Below are 23,315 nucleotides of genomic sequence, written 5' to 3'. Positions count from 1 at the left end.
CCAGAGTAGGTGCCTTGCTCAAGGGCACCTCAGTCATGGCCTGGGAATCAAACCCACGACCCTCCGGTCACCAGCTCCCTAATCACCAGACCGTGAGTACCCAGACCGTGAGTACCCAGACCGTGACTGCCCAGACCGTGACTGCCCAGACCGTGACTGCCCAGACCGTGACTACCCAGACCGTGACTACCCAGACCGTGACTACCCAGACCGTGACTGCCCAGACCGTGACTGCCCAGACCGTGACTGCCCAGACCGTGACTGCCCAGACCGTGACTACCCAGACCGTGACTACCCAGACCGTGACTACCCAGACCGTGACTGCCCAGACCGTGACTGCCCAGACCGTGACTACCCAGACCGTGACTACCCAGACCGTGACTGCCCAGACCGTGACTGCCCAGACCGTGACTGCCCAGACCGTGACTACCCAGACCGTGACTACCCAGACCGTGACTACCCAGACCGTGACTGCCCAGACCGTGACTACCCAGACCGTGACTGCCCAGACCGTGACTACCCAGACCGTGACTTCCCAGACCGTGACTACCCAGACCGTGACTGCCCAGACCGTGACTGCCCAGACCGTGACTGCCCAGACCGTGACTGCCCAAACCGTGACTACCCAGACCGTGACTACCCAGACCGTGACTGTCCTAATGATACACCAAAGGAAGGAGACAAACTGAAAGAAGAATTCACATTTTTCATTCATCTTGGACTGTTTTTTTAATGAGCCAAGGGACCTGATGAACATTTTATATGGACATTCAGAGTGGAGACCAAGTCAAGTCTGGAGTCTCTGGCTAAGAGTCCAAGTCTAGTCCTCCTTGACTTGTTAAGTCTCATTTGCTGCAAGAATCCTACTTAACAAAAGGAAATTCCTACTGAAAACTACATACAATTACTAAATATTTCATACAATGATTTTTCCATCATACAAATATATGTGTCCCATATTTAAAGTCAAATTAAACTATTTTAAGAAGTGTTTTGACTCAAATTCACTGAGACCCATTCACTGGGAAGAGCGAGATTTATTCAGGGCAAATCCATAATCAGAATTTCTACAACGGTCCAGGGTCAGTTTGCCAATCTGTAAAAATCCAGAAGACAAAACAAGAAAAACACAGCAATCGAACAAGTTAATCAACAGACAGCGATATCTAGAAACAATGTATAAATATACAATGTAGAAATATATCAATATATATTCAAAATATATTCAAAAGTCAAAATACACAGATGCTAGAAACTGGGTTACCATACAATGACCAGCGTCAGGGCCAATGCTAGGGGGCGCTAGTGAGGCATTGCCCTCCTAGATTTCCTCTCTGACACCCCCCCCCCCCCCCCCCAGGCAGTTAATATACGATACTACCCCAACCCAAAACTAATGCAGTCTAGAAAGCCTGCTTTCACAATGTGACTAAATATTTAGTCCCATGAACAAGGATAAGTTAGAGGGAACGGTAATGGAGTGAGCAGACACGTGTGTTCTCACAGCTGTAAAGAACACGTAACAGCACACACACTCGTACTCTGGCTATATTCACCCAACAGGACTGTGTTAACAGTATTTAGAAACACTGATGCAGATTGATGCCGAAAGAGGAAGAGACATTTGGGCTTAAGTAAACTGGAATACTGACACACAGTTTAGTAAAGTTGTTTTCATAGTATCCTCTATAGTATCCTCATAGTATCCTCTTTAATGCTCCATGTAGTGCAGTAGACTTTACTTCCAGCTAATGTAATGGTTTTATACCTGAGAGTAATGACCAAAGGCTTTCTGGGTGTAGTTTTGCTGAACATAATGTCAACATGTGACCCACAAGCTGCACAAATAGCTAAATTACGGAACACACTCGAAAACCTGTGATGACAATCTCATAACTGACGAGCAAAACACACTGGACAGACTCCTCCAACAATCTTCTCAACAAAGAACCTCACTGCCACAGGAGAGGAAGACAGGCGCTGCCCTGCTCTGGTGTCTCATAGATGTACTCATCTATGGCCTTATCCTCTGCTTTAGTCCAGGGCTGAATGTTCTCGATCTTATGGAACAAGTGTGGGATCGGTAGCTTTGCATTATTGGCCTTATTAAAAATGTCCTTGAAGTCAGAATACTCCCAGGGACGTGTTCTGTGTAAGGACTCTCTATGTTGACCTAAAAGATGATGTGGACTATGATTAACTCATCATCAGACCAGGAAATGAGGAGGTCATGTTTCCTTAACAAGGGTAAATCTAAAATCAGGGAGTACTCTGAGCCTCATAACAAAATGAAGGTGTTCATAATGAATAACATCGGTGGCCATCTTGACAACTCTGTGATGTGCGAGATGATGATGGTGATTCAACTTTGTTCTACGGCTGGTCCAAAAGTTGGATGTGGGCAGAGCCTTCAGCTCTAGAGTCTGTCAGTGGTGGAAAAATAGGCAGACTCATGGCGCAGTAGCACATGTGATAACACCTACCCATGAAGACCCTAGGAGTCAGCTGAGAAGAAGCACTTCATAGCTTCAGTCTAGTCATAGATGTCATCAAAGAACCGCTGGAGCTGGAGTTTGGATCCAGATGCAGTCTGGATCTCACAGGTGGAACGGCTGGAGATGGCAATGCTGGAAAAACAAACACACTTGCCAACTAATTTCAGCAGGACTCGGCTGTCCCGTTTGCACCATGACCATGAAGACCTTCTTCCAGTCCTTCCAAAAGCAATCAGAGCAGTACGTCTGCATGCTTGGCCAGACCACTGTATCCCAATCAACTCCTCCGCCAGTAAGATGAGACATGAAGGACACCAGATCAGACCACTGAGAATTGTTAAAATAAACTGAACATTGTAACATATCCTGTAACAGCTGCCAGGAGAGGCATTGAAGCTGTCCAGTTCACAGACACCAAAAATAGTGTCATATTGACCTGATGCAAGAGTCTGATTGGTGGGATCATCCAGAGGAGATGGACCACCAAGATGTTGCAGTTGGTTGGTAAATTCCTTTATAATGTCAGCAATCATTTCAAACGCTCTTGTTGGTGAGTGATGGGACACAGAGGATGAATCAGAGATCCAGCAGCTACTAGCATCGTCCCTGAACCTGAAGATGAACACTCACAGTGTAACAGTGTGCCTGGTGCTCGTGGGCAAACGCAGAGAAGTGGGTTTGAGAGAAAAACAATCCAAAATCATTATCCAAAAATATGCAGAGGTCAAAGCTGAGGTAACAAAAATAAAGGATGTAATAGGACAGGTCAAAAACAAACAGCAAATCTGAAGTAATAACTAAAGTGAAAAGTTAAGAGTTAAAAAATGAAAACAGGGTCAGAAACATGATATACACAAGAAGGCTAAAAAGACCACTCAGTCCACTCAAACTGGACTCAATACTTGTATAGTATATAGATGTGGAGCAATGCAAAGTCACCAACTACATTTGTAATGCTCCTGATAACAGTGACCTCACAGTTTAGTTTTTCCAAAAACTGTAATCAATTCCAAAGACCTGCTTCTTCAATGTGTAAAAATAGCAAAGTTTATACCACTCATATAGATTCCTTTAAAAAACATCTTTTTGTTCACACTCTATCTATCTATCTATCTATCTATCTATCTATCTATCTATCTATCTATCTATACATGTGCAGAAAAAATAACAGACAAGATGAGTCATAAGGTTAAACATAAAGGCAGAATGACTAATAATAACTGCTAATGTGATATTTTAGTGGCTGTGTTGATATGTTTAAATATGTCGTGCAGAATAGGTCAGTAACAGCTCTGAGCCAGGGCTGTTTTTGCAGGTGTTTGAATTCAATTCAATTCACCTTTGTCATTATACCAAGACATTCGAGGTTCAGTTACAGTAGTGGTAGTTACTAGCCGTGAATGTGTGTCCAGCCCTCACTGTGTGTACAGTAGTAGCACTTGGGGTAATGGGTAATGGGTAGAAGTTGTTCAGAAGCCCGACAGCTCGTGGATAAAAGCTGTTTGTTAACCTTGCTGTGGACTTCACACTGATGGGAGGAGTGTGGGGGTCTGTGCTTGGGGTTTGTACTGTACATCACGATGTTGCGTGTTCTTCTGTTGACTCTGGAGGAGTGTGTGTTCTGCAGTAAAAGGAAAATGAGATGGTCCAGTTCTGATCACACGGCGGAGAGCCTTCCATTCTTGAGTAGTGCAATTCACATACCATACGCCAGTAGACGTACAATAGAGTAGAATGCAGAGACAAAAAAACGCATGCATTGCTAGTAAATACTGATTAGGTCCTTGAATAGTAACTACAGTTCACTGATAGAACTCCACCATCAAGAGAGGACCTAACATATCACCAGACAGGACCCAACACTCTCTTACATGGACCACTGCCTTCCAATCCACCAAGAACTGTAACTCTTACCTCTGCAAGAACACAGCAGGCCCCCAGGGGAGCGCCATCCACCATGAAGGCAGGAGGCTGTATGTCCACGGGTTCAACGTTTTGTGGGGGAATGGGCAACACATACCTAAGAGAGAGACATGAAATTTAAGAGAGACACAGAGAAACACGGAAATGACCGAGGCACCACTGGGAATGTGCTGTAGGGAGAAGACCTGTGACACATGCTGGTTTTAAAACTGGAAGTTTACTGAACTTTACTCATAAACGTTCCTGAAACATACAAAAAAAAGAGGATCTTTATGCTAGAATGTTCTATGACTCGGTGGAATTTGGAAAAGGAGGAAATAGACAGAAATAAACTTCAAATCTAGCAGTACTAAAATATTCTGTGTATCTCAGAAGTAATGTAAGGTGATGTAGTGGTAATGTAGTCATGGGCCTATGTGGTACACATGTGGTACATATCTCAGCTAATCCAACAAAGGGGTTTGCATAGGATGGTCCCAATTTAGTGCCCATAAAACTGTTATCTGTAAGAAGCAGCTAGAAGCTGAAGACGTTTAGAGCTCGGTCAAGGTCCAACGGTCATAAGTTGTTTCAAGTTCAATAAGGAAATAGATCTGGAGCCTTAAGAAATTTATGAGAATCATATTTTCTTACAGCCGTAAGAGAATGTCACTGGGAGGGTGATTCTCAGGTCCTGGATCAGCTTTAAAGCTGTCAAATAGGGCTTTTGAGTGGCAAACCACAGAAAGTGTTTACCATATCATAGGAAAACGGAGTGTGAAAGCCATGTGTGAGTGGGGAGCTGAGAGAGCCACACTGACTGGGAGGGGCGGAAGGCTGCATGTTGCTTTTTGCAATCTGATGTTGCCTGAGTTGCAACTTGAAAAGATTTTGATTGGCTGTATAAGCCTCGGAGGAGGCATATGATAGCCCTCACTGCTCTGTGATTGGCAGCTGTGACAGGCGAGAAATCACCTGATAGGTGGGAATTGGATATCACTTAATTAGGGATAAAACAGAGAACCCCACCCATTAAAAAAAAACAAAAAAATCATCAATAGGAATGGACTGCATGTGCATATTTAATGCACACTGAAAAAACTAGAAGTTCATGGGTAGAATTTGTCATTTCAGGCATTCAAGAATTTCTCTAACATATACAAGTAAGATTTGAATGACAGGTAGAAAAATGTCATGGAGAAATTTCAATATGAATTACCTTGGACAGGAACAAGCAGGTGCACTAGTAATTCTCCTCACTCCATGCAATAGTCCAAATTCAAGGATTATTGTCTAACTGTACAGATCTTTTCTCCAAACCACCATACCGCCATGTTTATATATGTTTATACAGTGCTGCTTGAAAGTTTGTGAACTTGAGCAGTTTCGATTTTTATATTTTTGTACATGAAATGTCAGGTTTACGTTCATCAATTCCATGTACGTGTTTTGAGGGGAATGTGTGAGTTGCCAGCAGACTACATGAAACATGGAATCAGAGCAGAGTACAAATAAAGGAACCACAGCTGCTTCGGTAAAGTCAATTAGGCAAAAGACTCAAGTGCTCAAGCAATCAATTAAGCAGACCAATCAAATGAGAGCCACACCGATTAAAAGGTAGAGGAAACCAACCAAACCAAGGCACGCCAAGGCGTAAAGCACAAAGATCAACACTGTTGAGAGGAAGGTGGTGACAGCTTTCTAGAGAAAGCTACAAGACCATCTCCAAAAGATTCCAGCTCCATCCATCCACTGTAAGAATAATCATTTACAGATGGAGGGAACTTGGCATCACTGTAACTCTGCCATCAAAATAGATGACCAAGAATAATAATTCAGGTTAAGGCCAACCCACACGCCACACAAACATCTGGAATAAATGTACATGGATCTACAATCAGACAAAAAAATCAATGGCATTCATGAGAGTTCCTAGAAGGAAGCTTCTGCTCTCAAGAAAGAACACAGTTACCCATTTAAACTTTTCCAGAGAGCACTTGGACAAACCAGAGACTTTCTGGAAGTCCATTCTTTGGACAGATGAGTCCAAAATTAAATTATTTGGCCATGTTTGGAGAAAAGTCAACAGTGTATTTAAAGAGGAGAACCTCCTCCCAACAGAGAAGCATGGTGGTGGAGATGTGAAGGTCTGGCTCTTCTTTTCTGCCTCCAGACCTGGACGACTCCATATTATCCAGGAAACCATCAATTCACAGGACCATCAACAACTTCTTGACTAGAGTCCCCTGCCATCAGTCAGGGAGTTGAAGCTGGGACGGAAATGTATTATGCAAGAAAACAATGATTCAAAGCATTCCAGCAAAACAATGAATGACTTAAGAGAAAGATTTGCATTCTGGACTGGCCCAGTCAATGTCTGGACTTCAAGCCCATAGAAATTCTGTGGCAAGATCTGAGGCTTTCCTCCAACTTATGTACATGTAAGCTCTAAAAGCAGCCAGTGAATGTAGAGGAAAGATAGATGTTTCTGTAGGAGCTTCTCACCACATTTATTGCTGCCAGCTGTAATAAATTAATATAATGTCAATAGAGCTAGGCAGTTTAGACATTGGAAGTACATTATAGAATTAGGACATTAATTAGAACTGCCAGTTCCATACAAGATATATTTTATCCTAAAATAAACTATTTTTAAAACCTTGAGAACGTACTTGCCTCTGATGTGAAATGCTGATCTCTGTTGAATGAATGAATGCCTTTCAAGAACTCAAGGTTGCTTTACACTGAGCACAGGTGACCAGAAGACACCATTTTATGAAACCTGTGAGACTAAAGAATTGTAATCTGAGTTGTGACTGATCCCGTGTGTTGAAGTGGCTAGGGTTGAGAGGATGGTCTTCAGTTTGCATTTGATACCGATGGTATGTACCAATGGAAGTTTGTTACACTGCAGAAAAGAGAGCTGGGCACATTTTCCCCATCTGTTCATTGGTGAGAAGTGTTTTCAGGTAGGAGGGGTAAGTTCATTCTTGGCTTTGTAGGCAAGCATGATGGAGTTAAATCTGATGCAGACAACTACAGGAATCAAGTGGAACACAATGGAGGACTGTATGTGAACTTGTAAAGATCTGATCAAAGATCACACCAGAACCATTATCACTAAAATACATGGCCTCCTGTTCAAACAACGCATTGTTCAGCAGTACAAAAAGCCATTCTGATTTAATCATGGCACACTTTAAGCAATTCCTGACTGCAATGCTAACTGCAAATGAATCCAAATGAAAGTTACTTGTTTCCATTGTGATTATTTATAGTGACAGAAACAAACGTTGAGTTGGTGTGAAAGCCAGAAAAACAGTGATAGATTTGTTTTTTAAAGTTTGGTCAGTTAATAAACATGCAAATGCTGGCTTTTAAAATGTTGGGTTTACTATAGTCTGATTCATTTCCTACCTCATTTAGTGGTCATTCAGTGGGAAGGAAATAAAATAAATTAGATTTGTTGTGGCTGTTTAAATGTATGTGAGTTTAGGCAACTACTGGTGGGGGATTTTTGTTCATAGGAATCACGTTTCCACCTACTGGCGGATAAAAACACAAAAAGACATCTCTGAATAAGAAGTAAACCACATCAAAATTGCACATAACAAATATAATATTTCTATTATATTTAAGAACAAATAAATTCATGTACGTGTGTGGAAGTCTCGGTTTCCCAGGAGGCACCGCGCGACCATGTGCGCATGCGCAGAGATCCATGCGTCTGCACAGTGGACATGGCGCACATGGACGACATAAGGCGACATTAGGACACGACACTAACTGTAAGCGCTGATTTTATCTTTTGTTGCCAGTCCCCGTGTGCACTTATTCTGCACTTAACGCGTTTTGTTCCGAGTAATAGGGCTGTGTTTGTGGTGGTGTTTAGATGTGTAGGTTCGTTTGATCAGACTGTCCTGGGATCAGCTGCAGTCTGTCGCGGTTAAAACATCTTCTCATCTCAAACTGACACTCTTGTTGTTTGGCTAAAAATTAATTATTGGCCTCACCGAGTCCAGCTAGCAGTTGAGATGTGAGTGTGTTTACTGCCTCTAATACTCCACCATCACGGATTATTTCCACTGGACTTCCTCGTTTTAAGGATCAACACTAGAGACACATGTGGGTGAAACATGATTAAATACTGCTCAATACTGCTCCCACTCACCCTGTACTACATGTATTTATGTCGTGGAGCCATGAGTGTGGTGTGGGTCTGTCTGGGTATATGTGGGTAAGAGATCTCCTAGTACTTCACACACACGAACTGTGTGTGATCACCAGTACAGAACCAGTACTGTGGAGCACGTGATCATCACAGGGACTGGGCGAGTCTTGCTCAGTTCAGTCAACAGCTCTTAGATCTGATCAGGACAGGTCTAGCAGGACAGGTAGGTCATGCATCGTCTGAATCCTGAATATAACGAGTCCTAACACACATTACAGCCTCTCGGCTCTTTATCGTCATTTCTGCGCGTGTTTGTGGAGACTGCACGGCCGGTCTGCGTTACCGGTCAGCAGCAGGTCTGCCTGGCACACTCGGTGGTCAGTGCCTCCACAGTTCGGGACGTGTCGTCTATATTGAGGATGTGGCGGTCTGTGTAACACCTGGTGTCTGTTCGTCCACGCGCTCCAGGTGGAGAGATGCAGCGCGCGCTGTGGCCCGTGGCCGCGCGCCTGGACCTCAGCGCGGCGGAGCTGCCCGGGAGCGCGCTAGCGCTGCGCGTTCGCGCTACTGCGCGCGGCCTCAGCCTCTCGGCTGTCGCCAGGGCCGGAGAGAGACGCGCGGCGCCCCCTGGCGGTGAGACGCACGCACGCACGGACCCCCTGCAGGACAGATCCATTGGCCTCTGCCAGAGGTTTAAGAGGACATTTAAACAGTACGGCAAAGTGATGGTGCCTGTTCACCTCCTCACCTCCACCGTGTGGTTCGGGGCGTTTTACTACGCTGCAATGAAGTAAGTGACTGACAATGAGTTTGTTTGTTTATGTAGGTTATAAACGTCTGGTTAATGAGAGATACGTCACCCCCACCCTGGTCACACCCACCCCAGGGACAGCTGGGATATATACCACCCCTTACTAGACTGCTGGATAATGTGTTAAATATGGAGTTAGAGAAACACGTCAGCACTGTGGCCATGAGGGAATTTGGCAGAGCAGTTTTACTGGTTAAAGTCTGTGGGTGTCTGATTCAGGCACTTCTGATGCTCGGGACCATTAGAGTCCAGTTTAGACGGGTGGACGGACAGTGACGTATTAACAACAGCATAACTGCACATCTGATTTGACCTTTGAGCTTTCGTGTGTCCATTTAGTATCTGTTACCTCAGTTTTTATTTTACTCTTTACATCCTTCCCAGAGGAGTGAACCTGGTCCCCTTCCTGGAGTACGTCGGGTTACCCGACAGGCTGGTGAGCGTTCTGCGAGACTCTCAGGGAGGAAACGCACTGACTGCGTACGCCATGTACAAGGTACCAGCTGGGCAGAACCGACTGAGTGTCAAAATTATTCACATTTATAGCTTTAAATCCCAAATAATTTATACAGTTCAACAGATGCTTGCAATAGGCTGTAACTGTGGTCCCAGTTGTGTTGATGGCGTTTTCTGTGTGGTGAAGCTTGCTACCCCCGCTGAGGTACACGGTGACCCTGGGAGGAACATCTCTCTCCGTGCAGCACCTCCGCAGACACGGGCACTTCTCCACGCCGCCTCCGGTTACAGAGTACCTGCAGGACCGAATGGAGGAGACCAGAGAGAGACTCTCTGAAAAGATGGAGGAGACAAAGGAGAGATTTTCAGAGAAGATGGGAGAAACCAAAGAGCTCATCTCGGAACGGATGGAGGAGACGAGGGGACGCTTCACTGAGAAGGTGGAGGAGACCAAAGAGAAGCTCGCTGAGAAACTACAGGAGACGAAAGACACGGTGTCGTTTCAGAAGAAAACGGATTAGCTGTGGTGATCGTGGAGTTCACAGCGATGCAGATTACAACAGAGGCTACAGATGTGTAAATATCATGACTTATGAGGAATATTAAATATAACAGTAATTTTTTATTTTAAAACAAGTTCATTAATTGTTCTTTTGAAAAGGACACAGGATACATAAATACTTCACTGTATCAGCCGTACGGAGGCCCCTCCCTCTTACCCTCCCTGCCTTGACCATTATAACACAAGTGGTTATGTGTATACAGTACTTTCGTAATTACTGAATGAATCTCAATTACTATATTAGTACCACCAGACAGCCTCTACAACTGCTTGAAATATGACCTTGCCCAGGCCTAATTTCTTGTTTTGAAAGTGGTCTCATAATGGTGAATTTGGGTTTGTGGTGGTGGTTTGTTTGTTTTTTATACAGCAAAAGTGTCAGAATGATGTCAGTTCAGCAATCGAGTTGGTGAACTTCGCCGTCTCCAACAGTGCTTGAATTCATACAAAAGGCATGTTACTCTGGGTGGTGTGTGTGTACACACACATCCACACTGCAGAAATAAAGAATACACTGTCTTATAACCAGGAATGTGTTGTGCATTTATGATAATTCAGCTGTTTGCATTGTGGAAAAGAAAAGAGTGTTTATGGCCCTCCTGATGTGATACAGGTGTGTACTAGCCCAAACTAGTGTGTACTAGCTCAAACTAGTAAGGGGAACCAGTAACAAGCCCTAGTAGAGCTGAACAGGATGAATACATCTTTAAATGTTTTATACTCTAGTTTTGAAGGTCATGAGTAATTCCATGGTTCTTGTGTGGTCATTTAGCTGACAGTACTCGAGAAGCTCGTATAAACACATGTGAAAGGGAAGACGTTAGCATTAGTATTTTTAAGTTTTAATGGTTTTGCTATGGTTTGACCACAGCGGTACAAGCATAAAATCATTGACTACAACAGCATTTGAGCAACATGTTTGTCCCTTTTTTTGTTTTTTTAAACCTTTCTCTCTTTTTTTTGAAAAAGTATTGCAATAACAGACCTTAGGTCTAGAATCTATTACATCACGGTTGCTTAAATAAAAAAAGAAATGCAAAATACACATTTTTTAAATGTGCATATGTGCAAAAGCAATGTCATGTACGTGAGAACAAGCAAACGCTGATAAAGAAACCTCTGCTGGGATACCACCTGGAAAAGAAAGAGAAAAAACTGACATGGGGTCCATAATGGACACGGTGCTGTGTTGAGCAGAGACGCGTAGAGCTACGGCTAGCGGTCGTGTGCACGAGCAACGGGCGTCTTTAAGGAGAGGGAGCAGGAGGTGTGGAGGCCTTCACACGGACATACAGGAACAGGCTGCGGTCTTTGGAGGTGTTACAACATCTCACCACAGACCTCCCAGGGCTGCAAAACTGCAGGTCATCAGTGCTGTAATAACATGGCATTGGTATGTACATGTTATGTAATCATGGACGTGCTCAACAGGCAGGTACAGTGCACACCCAGAACAAGTCACTGACATTTTGTTCTGACATAACTACATACACAGAACATCAAATAAATATTACAAAAATATGAACTGTCCTCATAGCCACTTAGTACTGAAAAGTTAGGAAGCGCTGAGGATTAAGACTAGACTGGGTCATACATGGTTACAAAAGACCTTAACATCATTAGTACTTTCAATTACTGGTAGTTTTTGTGCAGTGCAGATACACTAAGTTCAGGTGTTGTGCTCTGGGGACCTCAGAAGGAGTGGAGCTTGGTGAGCTAGGACTGTTAAACAAGCCCAAGGGGGAGTGATGCTCCTGTCTGTCTGGGTCAGGAGGAGAATCTGGAGATTGGTTCAGAACAAACGCTACTATCATTCTGTCAAGAGCAAACTGGAATTCCATTCTGATGTTCTACATATAATAGAAACTTACAAAATTCAATTTTGTAGCTGTCTTATACACCCCCCCCCCCATTATAAAATACAACTTGTATGAAATATGGAATTAAGACACCCGAATTGAAAATTACAATGGTTCCACTATGAAATGCTCCTTGAATTACTTTAAGCCCTCAGTCTGTGGTGTTCTCTCACTAACTGGAAGTCAACAGTGCTGTTATGTACAGTGTGCCTGTTATCTCAGTGCTTCTATGACTTATGGATGAAAGTGAAACAAGTTTGGGTGTCGTTGGTATGGGAAACTCCACACTAGCGTATACACTTCTATTGGTGTTCTACCAATATGCAGTCTGGGTCTATGTAGTGCAGATACTGCCCCCTGTCTGCAGTAGTGCGACTAGCTCTGTGTTCTAGTTCAAGCACCTCACGTCCTAGTACCACCGTCATTCATACTGTTAATATGGTTATTATTCATAAGAAAAATAAGTAGTACTTTGTAATTATTTTAAGTATAATTCATATTTTAAGTATAGCTTTGCAAACCTTCTTGTTTACAAAAAAAAGAAAAAGCCAAATATCTCAACTGTAGGCATGTACAAACCTGATACCACGCTGTTAAACTCTTATACCATCTATACATTATATTACATTATTAACAATGTCTTTTTCTACCCATTGGGTAGGATATGTGTGTATATAACATATTCAAGTTATTTACAGCACCTTACAAAAACAAACAAACAAAAACAAAACCCCCAAATGTAAATAAACAAAAAGGACAGAGTGAAAAAGCACCACTGGAAGTGAGGCACACTGAAGGTGGGAGCTAGAGGAGCCCGGCGTCTGGCCCGGCGTCTGGCCCGGCGTCTGGCCCCGCGCCTGGCCCCGCGCCTGGCCCCGCGTCTGGCCCCGCGCCTGGCCCCGCGTCTGGCCCCGCGTCTGGCTCGGGGTCTGGCCCCGCGCCTGGCCCCGCGTCTGGTTCGGGGTCTGGCCCCGCGTCTGGCCCCGCGCCTGGCCCGGCGTCTGTCCCCGCGTCTGGCCCCGCGTCTGGCCCGGCGTCTGGCCCGGCGTCTGGCCCAGCGTCTGGCCCCGCGTCTGGCCCCGCGTCTGGCCCTTCATGAACATTAGGCACCGAGTTAGCTCACATCGTTAACGCCTCATTCCAAAGACAACAAAAACGAGCAACAAGGAAGACGGTTGGACAAAGTGATGGAGACCTAAAGCCAAGACGGCAGAAGGACAGGCACTATAGTCATAGTGCGCAGGGGTGGAGCCGACGTGCATGGGGGCGGAGCCAACATGCGAGGGGGGCGGGGCTGAATCAGCTGGAGGAAGCATGGGCAGCGATATAGACAGCAGCAGCGTTAAGAGTGGAGATGAAGGCTCCTGGAGCTCTTTGGAAGAAGCAGTAAAGGACGCATCTGACCACAAGGCCTTTAATTTCCAAGTCAGTCTCAAAGAAAGACCTTCCACTCTGTGAGGGGCCCCAAAAGTCTCTTCATCTACTAGAGCCCAAACAACAATGACAAGCGGGGGGGGGGGGGGGGGGGGGGGGGGTGCTGGCGTCGCAGTACAAAAAGACTTCATCTCAAGATTTGTGGGAAGGATAAGTTGTACAGACACCGACTACCTGGCCTCAAATTAAAACAGGTTAGAAGTAAAACTCTCAAAAACTATTAATTTGTGCAGCCAAAATTAATGTTGGGTAATGGGGGGGGGGGGGGGGGGGGGGCTTCGGCACACTGACCCAGTCCTGGACTACACAGAGAAACACTCTCTCCCATTTCATATAGTACAGAACGTTTACTGGACACACAGGGAACCAGCCCTGCACATTGAGATCATAAGGGCCAAGTGTTCAACACAGAGTAACACATCAGCTGGGATCCACTGTGAAGGAGACCTGTTTAAGTCTGGGTGTGTACAGCTCACTGACCTCCTAGTAGACTACTACACATTTAAGGCTTGTGGCCATGAACAACGACAAATACAAGATTTATATTTATCTTAAAGAACCATGTTACAGATCACATATCACATCAGGATCACGGCTGTTCACATGCACGCGTGTTCTGGTGTCTCAGGCGTGATCACAGATATTGGGGTGGAGGACACGGAAAAACTACTTTGATAGAACAGTTTAAGAGTGATGTGCGCGATGATCATTTGAGAAGCGCTTCAAGTAAAATATCTGATCTGCCACAAGTGATGAACTACGCTGAGCATTTGGAGTCGGTCATGTTGGTCCATTAAAAAATGCATCACATGACCAAAAAGGCCTAGAAAGGGGAGTCTCAGTCTTCAGCTGCCGTGTTAAAGGGATCAGTGCAGCGCTTCAAGGCAAAACTCCTGCTCTAGAGTCAGTGTACCACCATGCAAGACTCAAGAGTTCACCACAACGTCTGCTAAGTAGCATCAGCTCACTGAGCTTTAAAAGTCTCACACCACATCACTTCTGCCCAATAATGGAAATCTCTGGGTTTCAAACAGAGTAACAAGATCTCAGATTGTAAGCTCTTCTAAGCTAAATTTAGCACCGAGTTATGGGGAACAGATCTAGGCCAAATAGCCACATAGTTATGGAGTTAAAAGATGATGACAGGGTTAGCGTGCAGCTCTAGACGTTGGACACCAGAGGGCGCCGTCTCAAGCCTAACGCACACCCGTCCTGGATCGGTGGTGCTCTTCAGCGCCAGGGCCCACGGGGCAGGGACACTGGCACAGGGGAGAAGATCACATGACCACAGCGGCAGGGGCGACTTATATATACGTAATTGGCAAACAAAAAAATATGAACCACCATGTTAGCCCTTCAGGTCTTTAACCCTGATTACACCATCAAGGAGACGGGTGTGGCACAAACACTAGTGTGCACTACAGCGTGGCGTTTCTGTCGTGTCCTGTGCCCCTACTGAACAGAATGGGTTTCTACAGATGGTGGTCTATGGTGATAAAGGTCTCAAAGTGAAACCGTACGTGGGCAGCAGAAGCCATTTCAAGTAAGCGAAAGCCAAGAGACGCTTCTGTCCAAGCAAAAGCAACCCACAATCTAAGCGTACACATATAAAAGGTTTCGATGATAAATATATGCCATTTTGGTTTGCCTCATGGCCCAGGTGTAATGCGGATCACACCTCAAACCATGATTACAATCTTTTAAAAAATCACTCATCTTTAAGAAACCATGACCCTGCTCATGACCCTTCATTTCTTTTGAATGGTTTAAGCCTATAAGATAAAGAGAGTCAAAACTATCTGAACTCTGCTACGAGTGAAATGGTTTTTTGGACCTGTTCTTAAAAAAACAAACAAACAAAAAAAAAAACAAATTTCATAATTAAAAAGACCCTAGTAGTTCTGTCAATGACGCTTTTATGTGAAACGTTTGCCATCCACCTGACCATGGAGAGATCTGGAGAGAGGTGAAGTGTCCCGAGAGTGCGGGAGGTGAGCGTGTGTGTGGCGGGGTGGGCGTGTGAGAGTGTGTGTGGCGGGGTGGGCAGGTGGGAGGGGTTACAGGATATTTAGGCTGAATCAGAGTTACAGCTGTGCGCGGAGGTAAGGTCAACACCCCACTGCTCCCACACTTGGACTGGGGAGCTTGCGTCAGACGCTACAAACGCGATAACCCAACAACACAAGACCACACACAGCCCAGATTCTCTCCTCTCTTTCCTGTACTAAACATAGTGCAACTTCTGTGTGTGTTTTGATTTGAATGCGTGTCGGGGAGTTGACGCCCTCACGATAGTCCCCACAAAACAAAGACCTTGGCACTGTGATCTGGGGTTCTATGATTAAATAAAACAGAACGAATAAAGTAGAAAAAAAAATAAACACGAAAGAAAAAGAACAGAATTGTGCACAGATCCCGGTCTCTGAAAAATGATCGACTCCAACGTCCGCCGTATACATGTTGGACATGTTGGTGTGTTGGACATGTTGGTGTGTTGGACATGTTGGTGTGTTGGACATGTTGGACATGTTGGTGTGTTGGACATGTTGGACATGTTGGTGTGTCGCAGAGCGCGTGGTCACAACACACTGAGAAGACAAAGAAGCAGCGGTTTATGTGCTAATATCGTTTCCTCTTGTTCGTACAAAACGTCGCTCGGCGCTCCGTCAGGTCTCCGTGTATGACAGAAGTGTTTGCGTGTAAGTTCAGCTCCACTCGGTCACTCGTGATAACGTAGCTTAGCTTCTGTGGTGAAGAGCGATACTAACAAAAAAACTAATATAAATGTTGTGCATGGGAGTGTCAAGGGGGGCGGCCACGCCCCAGCGTGGTCGACAAATGGGGAGGGTGCGGTTGTAGGCTCCGCCCCCCACCCCGCCCCCCTGCCTCACACCAGTTCCCCTCTCCTCATGTCATTGGCCTTGTTCACGACTATTGTGCTCTCCAGGCCGCTGGGGCCCGTCCTGTCCCTGGGCGGGGTCTGGGTGACCCTGGGCGGGGTCTGGGTGACCCTGGGCGGGGTCTGGGTGCCCAGTCCGGCCAGGCGGTTATTGCTGTGCTGGTGAAAGAACAGCGTGGCCCCGGGGCAGTGGCCCACGATCTCGCTGTACGCGGGCGGCCCTCCGCCCATGTGGCCACGCCCCACGCATCCCGCCGCGCTCACTCCCGAGTTGCAGCTGGGCGGCCGTGGCCCGCCCCTGGCCCCGCCCCCGGAGCGCCGCGCGTCGATGAGGTCGCTGTCGAAGATGGTGCGGTTGGGCGGTGCGCGCACGGACTCGCGGTTGAGCTCCAGCTGCTGCTCCGGGTGACGTAGCTGCAGGGTGCAGGGGCCCTGGTAGGGCGGGGCCTCCTCGCCGTCCGACAGCGAGATGGTGGGCGGCAGGTCGATCTGGTGCTGCAGATACGGGTAGGTGGGCTGGAAGCGGCCAAACCGCTCACGCTGCATGAAGGAGGGAACGCCCAGGTGGTCGCGGGGGCTGGGGCGCGTACGCCACCTGCAGGAGGAGAGAGGAACAGCAGCTGACACAGCGTAGAGCGCCAGAACGGGTCAGAGGAGAACCGACCGGGTCAGAGGAGAACCGGCCACACCGCAGTGTAAACAGTGCTACAACGTAATGAAACATCACCTGGGGGTGAAAGACATTTATTCAAGTGTAATTTAATTATTCCATTCAAGGGAACTGCCAGCCAGCCAGTGACGCAGGGGGGTTGTTTTATGGGGCTGCACTTCAGTCTGAGGCAGAGGGGCTAATGAGAGGCAGCGTCTGGCCTTTCAGACAGCTGTCTAGACGCTGCCAGAGGAGAGACGGGCTGATTAATGACACACCGAGAGACGTGAGCGTGCAGACGGGCTCAGGAATAAGAACACAGGGCAGGCGCACACACAGAGGGACAACACACACACACACACACACACACACACACACACAGAGGGACAACACACACGGTGTCATTAACAGAGAAGCCCTGCCTCACACACTGACACCCCCCCCAACCTTGACAAATAGGGGGCTCTCAGATCAGACGCACACACACGCACGCACGCACGCACGCACGCACGCACACACACACACACACACACACACACACATACACACACACACACACACACACATACCTCAGATGCTCCTTGTCTGGAGCCACTATCCAATGGCCAAAAACATCCCTCCTGTAAGCAAAGTTAGAGAAAGAAAAAAACATGAATTAGATTTAAGAGAAATAAACCATCGTTTGACATAAATGTTAGACATGAAATTATTCCCCATGTAAATGGGTGAGAATTCTGTGAAAACTGCCGTAATCAATTAATCCACAAGGCCCAAGAACACAGAACAGAGATTACTGCATCATGATGAACACAGAGTAGAGATTACAGCATCATGATGAACACAGAGTATAGATTACTGCATCACGATGAACACAGAGTAGAGATTACTGCATCACGATGAACACAGAGTAGAGATTACTGCATCATAGAGCTGGGCGATTAATCGATATTATCTATTAATTCGAATTTACAGGACGATGTGTTTTTAAGAAAATTAATTTTCTGAGATTTAATTTTCACCACCGACGCTGCACTGTGGGCTCCCGTAGTTCAGTGAGTTTAGCACCTCCCACCCATCCACCCTCAACACACACACACACAAACATGACGGCGGAACTTGTGCCCAAGAAAAGAGCAACTAGCTCCGTGATCTGGAGTTGGTTCGGTTTTGCGGCGTCAGACGTAGACCAAACAAGTGCTCGCTGTAAGGTGTGTTTGAAACCGATAGAGGGAGAGAGCGAAGAGTACTATTGTTCAGTTGCATTGCGAATAAAGTTTCCCTCCGCGGGATATTTTGGATTAAGCAGTTTCTGCCTCGGTTACCGAACCCGCTTCAATGGATTAAACTTTCGCGAGTGACCGTAGCGCGCGGCTCCGCACACCTCGCGAGTGTGTAAAATGGAGACAAATTAAGTATTATATCGCGATCCATTCTTAGTGTTGAATTGTAACTCCCGCGGTAGCCCAACTCAAAAGTAGCCCAAAAAACCGCACCCCGCGACCCCAGAATTTTTACCCGTGGCTGGATTTTCAAACAAGCCCAATTTGGCGTGAAAACGCGAACCTGGCAACTATGGTAGTATAAAGTATAAACTGTGGTAGTATAAAGAAACACCCCTCAAAAACAGTGGAAGGAACATTTACATGACGAATTTTAATGTTACTTTGTGTTTCAGGTTTGAAAAGTGCTGGAATTTAGGCTAAAGTGAGCGCAGCCCTGTTCTTAATCAGAATGTAGACAGCGTGACTGTCAGTACGCAACATGCAACAATGGTTAAATTGTATTTGTTTTCCATTTTATTAAAAAGGGCACCAAATTATTTATATCTATTTATTTTTTGAGGGTGTGTTTTATTTATTTATTTTAAGTTTGAGGTTGCATTGTGTCAGTGCTTAAACTATGTTGGAGAATATGGGAGGTATTTCCTGCCAATAATAAAACTAAAATGAAAACACTAAAATGAAAATGAAAATACCGTTTTGCCATTTCTTTTTCCATACATGTGTGAAAATATTATGACAAAATTAAAAATAAAATGAAATCACTTAATTTGCCATTTAAATTTTCACTCGAGCACGGGTCATATGTGACAAATATAAAATGAAAATTAAAAAGGAGGATTGGCGCTACCTGCTGGTGATTTTCTTTTTCATTTTCCACTTTTCATTTTCTTTTTCCACTTTTCATTTTCGTTTTCAACTTCACCAGCATGCAAATACATGTAAATGAACAGTAGGCGGAGCTACAACTACAGTACCTCCCGTGAAATCCAGAGAGGGCAGCACACAGCGACATGGCTGACGTTTTACTAGAAACGGCAAATGAGATTGTGAGGTTGGCGAATTGCCAGATTATATATTGCTTAGATGTGAAGTAATCTTGCAGGTTAATAGTGTTGTATGTCGGAATATATGTGAAGTGGTAGAACGCTTAGGGTCTGGATCGGGGACCATGGAAAACCGCCCAGTGCAAGGTCGGCCTAGGTTGGACGTTGCCGCAGAGACAACGCTGAAGTTGGTTACTTATTCGCAGTTTCAGATTCGTTTGGCTACTTATTCGCAGCTCCTTATTCGGTTCACGATGCGTGTTTACTGCGCACTTTGTTTAAAAGAAGTAGATTAAACAAACGAGCACAGGAGGCTAGGAGCATACATTAAGAGGTTATTGTTTCCCATACTGATTTTGTGAATGTAGAAAAAAATATTAAAATATAAGGAAAGCATTCCTTTTTGTAAAATGGTTTATATTTCAAGTCGTTACAATTGTATATAATTTGTACATGATTATGGAATTCGTCAGCATTTCTAACGTAAGGAAACATATTCTTAGATTTGAAAACTAAAAACACAGAAATGCTGTTCTAGAACACAAATCAATCGGAAGAAGATATACAAGCACACAACATGGTATATTGAGCAGTGAACGAATTTACAGGGGAAGGTTCAGAGGCTTATTGAAGGCCTTATTTATAGTGGACCAGATAAATAACAAATGAATCATAAAGAACAGGTCGCTCCCTAAGAGAAACCTGATTTTAGCCTGACCCTACATAATTTTATACCTCAAATCTAACTGGAAACATGGCATATTGAGTAGTTAAGCACACACGTGAAATGGTTCCAGACCCTAAGCGTTCTACCACTTCACATATATTCCGACATACAACACTATTAACCTGCAAGATTACTTCACATCTAAGCAATATATAATCTGGCAATTCGCCAACCTCACAATCTCATTTGCCGTTTCTAGTAAAACGTCAGCCATGGTGCTGTGTGCTGCCCTCTCTGGATTTCACGGGAGGTACTGTAGTTGTAGCTCCGCCTACTGTTCATTTACATGTATTTGCATGCTGGTGAAGTTGAAAACGAAAATGAAAAGTGGAAAAAGAAAATGAAAAGTGGAAAATGAAAAAGAAAATCACCAGCAGGTAGCGCCAATCCTCCTTTTTAATTTTCATTTTATATTTGTCACATATGACCCGTGCTCGAGTGAAAAATTAAATTGCAAATTAAGTGATTTCATTTTATTTTTAATTTTGTCATAATATTTTCACACATGTATGGAAAAAGAAATGGCAAAAACGGTATTTTCATTTTCATTTTAGTGTTTTCATTTTAGTTTTATTATTGGCAGGAAATACCTCCCATAGGAGAAAGCCTTCTAAAAGTTACTGAATGTTCTCACTTGTTTACAATTGTTTTTTGCTTGTTTCTGGTTGCACTTTAACCCCAAAGGGGAAATTTAAGTGAAAAATAAATTAAAACTTTTTTTACCATTCCTTTATCATCTGTAGTTTTTTAGTAGAGGAAAATAAATCTATTAAAATCGAAAATCGGATTTTAAAAAAATTAATCGAAGATTTTTTTGGAGGACCAACGGACCAAAGAAACACTCACACATAAAATAAACATTACCTCAACACACACTCCCTCAACCCAACACACACACACACACACTCCCTCAACCCAACACACACACACACACACACCCTCAACACAACACACACACACACTCCCTCAACCCAACACACACACACACACACACACACACACACTCCCTCAACCCAACACACACACACACTACCCTCAACCCCAACACACACACACACACTCCTCAACCCCAACACACACACCACACTCCCTCAACCCAACACACACACACACACACACTCCCTCAACCCAACACACACACACACACACACACTCCCTCAACCCCAACACACACACACACACACTCACACTCCCTCAACCCAACAACACACACACACACACGCCGCGCGCTCCCTCAGCTCTGCCGTGTCAGAGGCGTAGCGGCTTCTTCACCCCCCCCCCCCCATGAATAAAAATGAAAAGGTCTCAGACATCTGTCTGCCTGGCCCACTCCGTGCGGAGGACTGTGTGGCTGTCTGGCTCAGCAGAGTGTCTAGACGGGGTTGGGCTACACTGAATCACCACAACCGCATCGCAGCGAGGCCTTCACGTGGGTCCGATATGGCCAACGGCAGCCTAACACAGCCTAACGCAGCCTACCACAGCCTAACGCAGCCTAACACAGCCTAACACAGCCTACCACAGCCTAACGCAGCCTAACACAACCTACACAGCCTAACGCAGCCTACCACAGCCTAACGCAGCCTACCACAACTAACACAGCCTAACGCAGCCTAACACAACCTAACGCAGCCTAACACAACCTAACGCAGCCTACCACAGCCAACGCAGCCTAACACAACCTAACGCAGCCTAACACAACCTAACGCAGCCTAACGTCACAGCTGGGTGGCGTGACACACCTGAACACTTATATAAAACACACACACACACACAACACACCTGAATAGCCCCCACTTATATATAACACACGCACACCTGAACACCCCCCACTTATATATAACACACGCACACCTGAACACTTATATAACACACACACACACCTGAATAGCCCCCACTTATATTAACACAACGCACACCTGAACACCCCCCACTTATAAATAACACACGCACACCTGAACACTCCCCACTTATATATAACCCACGCACACCTGAACACCCCCCACTTATATACAACACACGCACACCTGAACACCCCCCGCTTATATATAACACACGCACACCTGAACACCCCCCACTTATATATAACACACGCACACCTGAACACCCGCCACTTATATATAACACACAGCCCACACCTGACCACCCCCCACTTATATATAACACACGCACACCTGAACACCCCCCACTTATATATAACACACACACACCTGAACACCCCCCGCCTATATATAACACACGCACACCTGAACACCCCCCGCTTATATATAACACACGCACACCTGAACACCCCCCACACACGATCGAGTCAAACAGACTGGTCTGAGTGTGCCCCCCAGGCCACAGCTCCGCCCCAGGCCACAGCTCCGCCCCCCCAGGGTCTTACCGACTGCAGCGGGCGCTCGTGACTCTGAGCACGGCCGTGTCTGCTCATGAAGGACCAGGTAGACAGCTTGTAGTGGTTCAGAAGACAGACGATACCACCACCATCACCACCATCACCACGATTATGATTATTATCTGCACAAACTCCAGTTCAGCTGGTGGAAAGAAGAACAAAGGGAGAAATTTAGAGAGATTCAGAGTGAAGATACAATACCACATACAAGCTGTTTTAAGGCAGGTCATTGTTTAGATAAGCTGCAAAGTGAGATGGGGGATTTGACTCGCAGTTCCCATTCTGACCACAGGGTGGAAGCAGAGAACTTAATTCTCAACTCGGCAAGAACGAAAGGTCTCTGACTGAGAAATCATCATACATAGAAGCAGCATGAGTTTAATTAATACCACCCAAGCACAGAACAAACCACAACTCTGCCTAGAAATGAAGAGAAAGGAAATCTAATAAAGCCCAGTGGTTAAAAAGACACTACAGTAATTCTGATCTTCATTCCATGTTGTGCAGTTTAAAATATGACCAGTTGGCTCAAAGGTTCTCCCCTAAAATCACATTTCTCTCACATGCAGGAAAAAAGCCCAACACACACACACACACACACACACACACACACACACACACACACA

General features: G+C 45.3%; 2 protein-coding genes across 2 annotated transcripts; one reads left to right on the top strand and one right to left on the bottom strand.

Moving 5' to 3' along the window:
- Positions 1–8,085: 8,085 nt before the first annotated feature.
- fam210ab (family with sequence similarity 210 member Ab) lies at positions 8,086–10,922 on the top strand. Its single transcript, XM_076988441.1, is given in 5 exon segments — positions 8,086–8,185; positions 9,037–9,358; positions 9,764–9,875; positions 10,023–10,037; positions 10,039–10,922. Coding segments are annotated over 5 exon segments (834 nt in total). The 5' UTR covers positions 8,086–8,118; the 3' UTR covers positions 10,357–10,922.
- Positions 10,923–11,223: 301 nt separating this feature from the next.
- Positions 11,224–22,805, bottom strand: ldlrad4b (low density lipoprotein receptor class A domain containing 4b). The gene is given in 5 exon segments (XM_076988439.1): positions 11,224–17,165; positions 17,167–17,184; positions 17,808–17,858; positions 22,678–22,772; positions 22,775–22,805. Coding segments are annotated over 5 exon segments (768 nt in total). The 5' UTR covers positions 22,791–22,805; the 3' UTR covers positions 11,224–16,577.
- Positions 22,806–23,315: the final 510 nt, after the last annotated feature.

Source organism: Brachyhypopomus gauderio, unplaced genomic scaffold, assembly GCF_052324685.1.
Source record: "Brachyhypopomus gauderio isolate BG-103 unplaced genomic scaffold, BGAUD_0.2 sc62, whole genome shotgun sequence".
Classification (NCBI taxonomy): domain Eukaryota; kingdom Metazoa; phylum Chordata; class Actinopteri; order Gymnotiformes; family Hypopomidae; genus Brachyhypopomus; species Brachyhypopomus gauderio.
The sequence above is the reverse complement of the archived record's forward strand: the minus strand, read 5'-3'. Positions and strand labels throughout refer to the sequence as shown.